General features: G+C 33.9%; 1 protein-coding gene across 1 annotated transcript; it reads right to left on the bottom strand.

Annotated features, from left to right (window-relative positions):
* Positions 1-304: 304 nt before the first annotated feature.
* LOC111015354 (putative WRKY transcription factor 21) lies at positions 305-3,100 on the bottom strand. Its single transcript, XM_022290360.2, has 3 exons — positions 1,740-3,100; positions 1,527-1,652; positions 305-810 (listed from the first exon to the last, which is right to left on the bottom strand). Exons 1-3 carry the CDS (start codon positions 2,447-2,449, stop codon positions 666-668), a joined length of 981 nt encoding a protein of 326 aa, XP_022146052.1. The 5' UTR covers positions 2,450-3,100; the 3' UTR covers positions 305-665.
* Between the last annotated feature and the right edge of the window lie 1,875 nt (positions 3,101-4,975).

Raw genomic sequence — 4,975 nt, 5'->3', positions numbered from 1 at the left:
TTAAAATTTTATTTTTGTTTTTAAAATTTGACTAGAAATTTAGAGGTGTGTCGGAAGAAAGGTGAAAATCCTAGCAAATAAATGGTGAGGAATGAGTTTCATTTTCAAAAACAGAAAATTAAAACTAAAATTGATTATCAAACCGCCTCTAATAGATAATAAGATGAAAATCCTATTTTTGTCCAAGTTTGTATATAAGACATAACCAAGACATATATTTTAATTTTGTTCAAAGTTAGAAAAAAAAAAGAACAGAACAGAGAAAAAAAGGGTGTTTAGAAAACAAAATCAGAGAGAATATTCATCATTGAAGAGCCATTCAAGAATTTAAATAGGAAATTTCCCCAATTAAGTCCAACTTTCTCAAAATGAAATCTTTACATCCAATAATCAGAGGCAGAACCTGCATTAGAACAAAGGTTTTCATTCCTCAACACAATCTCACCAGATTAAGAAAATGAAGAAGAAGAAGAAGATGTTACAGTTCTACAAAATGCTATTCTACAGAGAAATGTGAGTTGCAGTGTTGGATTAAATAACTTCCTGCTTGATTTTGGAAGGAAACTCTCCAAACTCAAAAGTTTGGTTCAAATGTTGAGCCCCAAAAATATGTACAGAAGCGCCAACACCAATCCCAAACTGGGTGGTTAATTTGAGGCTCTAGGCTAAGGGTGTGCAGATTGAGTCGACATTTTCGGGTGATTGTGTTCTCCTTCGTATGTTACGATAAGCATCGACGGGTCTTCTAAGCACCGTTCGACGTGCTTTCTCGCTGGACACCCTCTCATGCTGCTGCATTTGTAGTAACCCCTGCACGGATTTAGAAGAAGAAGAAATTTAGTTCACAAAGTTCCTCAAAGATGGACAGTTTCCCCTTTTGCTCAAATGCTAAATTTCTCGAGTTCGACGTTTCTAGTTTCGAGTTTACTAGGAGAAGAAACTAATGAGCTGAGATGAAAATGGAAAATGAATCCTACAAGCAGCAGTAGCAACATACTACACCAATTCACTCTGAATTTTATAGTTTCAAGTATTAAATTCACTTATCACATATGGTACACATTAGCAAACATGAAAAAATGGGATTATATGCCAAAAGAATTTGTAATTTTGAGCAACCAACAGATAAATCTATACTATGCACAAAAATAGGTCTCTGATTCAATCTGATGATCCCCAAAATTTTCGTTCTTTCGAGTCGTTAGAGGATCCTTTTCATATTAATCTCATGAAATTGATAGAAACTATAGAGCCCCTTTATCTTTTTCTAGTAAATTCATCCTGTTACATGAACATCTTGATCTCATGATATAACAAACTGGCCACTCTTCAAGAATAGCTACTCTAAATAAAGCCATTATAAGCTGGACTCGAAATGCCAATCGTTAAGCACGCGACAAAGGTCACGAACCATGATCGTGAAATTACAAGTAAGAACATTACTCTCAAATCTATGCAGGATTAGGCATAAAACAGACATTATTATACTAATGCAGAGATATAAGTGATTTGAAATCTTATTATACCGGGGATGAGGAGAGCCCTTAATTGGCTTCTGCCCATATTTCCTCCATGAATAATCATCAGAAGGGATATCTGCAAGCTTGTTACTTATAGCAGGCACTTTGATTGATCTTTTCACCCTATGTTTCCTACAAAAAGAACTTAATTCACTGAGCAAGTCTCACGGCAATGGACAGCAAAATATTTATATTGAAAAAGAGAGATATCAATCCAACCTCTTTTTTGAGCAGTGGCATTTGCCAGTGCTTCCACATTTCAAGCTCCCCTCATCTCCTCCCCTTCCTGAAAACTTCCTCTTGTTATCGGCCGACGTCGACGGTCCGATCAAGTGGAATGAGCTTCCGTCCGCCACGCTCCCGTCCATACTCAACGAAGAAATGAAAGATCTAGCTGATGACATTGTCAATGTGCAGTTAGATGTGTCAAAATTCAGATTCATGCCGCTGTTGTTGTTCCTAAGAAACATCATTTCTGATTGCTGTTTAATCTGTTTCTGCTGAGGCAAAATCCTCTGTTGTTGTTGGTGTTGAGGGAAGAAAGATGGAGCTTGTCTGGGAATTTGGAGGAAGTTCTTGTCATTTGGACCCAATTCTAAATCTGGGATTCCCAGAAAAGTTGAAACTTTACCATTCAAACCAGACTGAGAAGGGTGGAGATTTTGATTTTGGGTTGGAAGATGGTGAATTGGGTAATCCAAGAGGGTGTTTTGGGGCAAAGGGAGAGAAATCTTGTTGAGTTTTCTGACTCTAGCATGACCCAAACCAGAATTCAAAAGAGAAACCACTTTCCTGAACTTGAAAACAGCTTCCCCAGTTTCCACCATTAAATTCCTCAACTGAATTTGGTCTGCAGGTTGAGCCAAGAGATTCAGAACTCCATGGCAGCTCTCTAAAGCTACTCTGTTAGCTTCCTCCACCTCTTCCATTTGCAAACCCCACAGAGAACAAGAAAATAAAAACAGAATTTACAACAGCAGAACGAACGATAAAGAAAGATCCCCAAAAACAAAAGAGCTTAGCTGAAAAAATAATCAAACATCCCACAGAAGAACAGAGCAGCCAACATCCGAGAAGGAATCATGAGAAGTTGAAGTTGGGGAAATTGTTAAGAAAAAAAGAACAGAAACCCAGAGGCAGGGACAAGAGTAAGAGTTGAAAAGGAAGAAAAAAACAACAAACACAGAGCGTGTAAGTTTCAGAAACCCTAAACAAACTGATGATCCATGATTTTGGTGGTGAGTGTGAAAAAGAAGACTTTTTTTTTTTTTTTTGGCTTTTGTTTTTGTTTTTGTTTTGTCTGGCTTGAGAAGAGAACTGAACCCAACCCCCCTGAAGAAGCCAGAGGCAAAAACTACAAAGTTTCCATCTTTCTTACTCTCTTTCCCACCTTGCTTATTTAAATGCTTTGGAAATTCTCTATGGGAGAAAGAAAAAGAAAAAGAAAAACAGATTTGAAAGTTGAAAGTAGAGAGAGGGAGAGAGAGAGAGAGAAAAAAAGAAAGAGGAGTTTTTCTTTGGAGGGTCCCACAGAGTGGGGTTTGCCAGTTGCTTTGCTAATTGCTCATTGCTTGAGTGAAGACTGAAGAGAAGAGAAATGGATGATAAATACACGTATTGGTATTTGTGTCTTTTTGTGAAGAAATTCACTCTTATTTCAAAGGCAGACGGTTTCAATTTTCAAATTTGCTGTTGAGGGCCAATTTGTATTATATTTTTACCTGTCTTTTTCTGATTAGTTGTTTTTTTTTCCTTTTGGATTTTTGTTGGTTTTGAGCCGCATTTTTTGGACTTGCCAAACACACTCTCACCATGCAAACACACACTCATCATCCCACTTGTAAATTCTACTCTCTCTCTCCCTCTACAAACTTTTCTAACCCTTTTTCTTATTTTGTCCATAAATTTAGAAAACTCAAGTTTTAATCGATTGGATTAAACTCATGATTTCTTAGTAAAAAAATATGTCATTTACCATTAAGCTAAGTTTATGTTAACTTGAAATCTCCAATATTAAATTGTCTTTCTAGTGTAAGGAAGAAATATCCTATTATGTTTATATATAAAATCACTTATGTCAAGATAAAAATACCGACATTAAGTAAAAATTTAATACGCCAGTTTGAAACTAATTATGTGATGATCTAAAATTTGATTTTGAAAAGAATATATTTGGGTGGAATTTGGATATGCATAAATAAATAAAGATGTAAAAAAATAAGAAAAAGAAAATTGGCATTACGGCCCGAGATTCGACCTGATGCAATCATGGCCGGAGAGACATGTCTTGCGGCTGACAGGAAAGTGGGTCCCACTGGGCCCACAATAGTTGACTCTTTTCCGTATTTGTTTCCCGCAGTCAAAGTCATCCAACTCAGAATGTTGCAACACCTTCTTTCCTCATTAATTCAAAACAAATTCAATTATTATTATTTATTAAATAAATAAAAGAGAGGCAAGTTCTGCAATTTTGAATACGTTTCTTAGTTGCATGAATTCAAATATGGTAAAACAATATTTTTGTTTATGTTTTGAAACAAATTGAAAATAAGAATAAGAAAGAGATATATTTTTTGTGATTGTTCCAAAATTTCTAAAGAATGTTACCAAATAACAAGAAATAATAAATAAAGTTAGTTGCAAAATGTTTTGATTTCTTTAAAAAAATTAAAAACGAGAAAGGAGAAAATGAGACATTACCAAACGAGTCCAATTTGAACTTACGACCTTTAATTGTAAATAGACATCTTAACCAATTAAGTTATGTTCGATTTGATTTTTGATAATATTATTATAATTTTGACGTTCTGATATTCTTTAATGTTTTTATTTTGTTTGCTAAAAAAATATATTTTATATTTTGTTTCTTAATAAATTTTATTGTGCTCAAGATCAAAGTCCACGTTACAAATTTACATCCCTCAACATTTTGGATCACCTTTCCAAGCGTTTTCATTTAGCATCTCTGCGTTTCATTAGTTCGGCTTTTTTATTTGATAACTATGTTAATTTGGAATTTTATTTTTAAAGTTTAAGCAATATGATGACGTGACCAGGGTTGAGTTGGGTTGGTTATAGAAAACACCTCCTTCAAGTTGGAGAACTAAGGACATATTTGGTTGGAAACTCGAATTCTGTTTTTTGTTTTCAGATTCACTCAATCAAATAGATTTAGTAAATATGCATTAGGCAGGATCTGGTAGATTCGTTTATTACAACTCTTTTCGTATTCTGTGATCCAATTCATAATTTGAAATTTTTAAGATAAATATATTTACTTCATATTATAAACTAATTTCATGTTTGTTAAAATTAAAACATGTAAAAATATAATGTATTCTAAATTATATAACATTGTAAAATAACAACGGTACAAAATTCATAAAAAAATGTTAAAAAATTAATTAATATAACTTTAGATTAAACTAAATATTTAGTTTGTAACTATTCCTAAT

This window comes from Momordica charantia (assembly GCF_013281855.1).
Source record: "Momordica charantia cultivar OHB3-1 chromosome 6 unlocalized genomic scaffold, Mcharantia_2.0 BLBB01000006.1, whole genome shotgun sequence".
Classification (NCBI taxonomy): domain Eukaryota; kingdom Viridiplantae; phylum Streptophyta; class Magnoliopsida; order Cucurbitales; family Cucurbitaceae; genus Momordica; species Momordica charantia.
The sequence above is the reverse complement of the archived record's forward strand: the minus strand, read 5'-3'. Positions and strand labels throughout refer to the sequence as shown.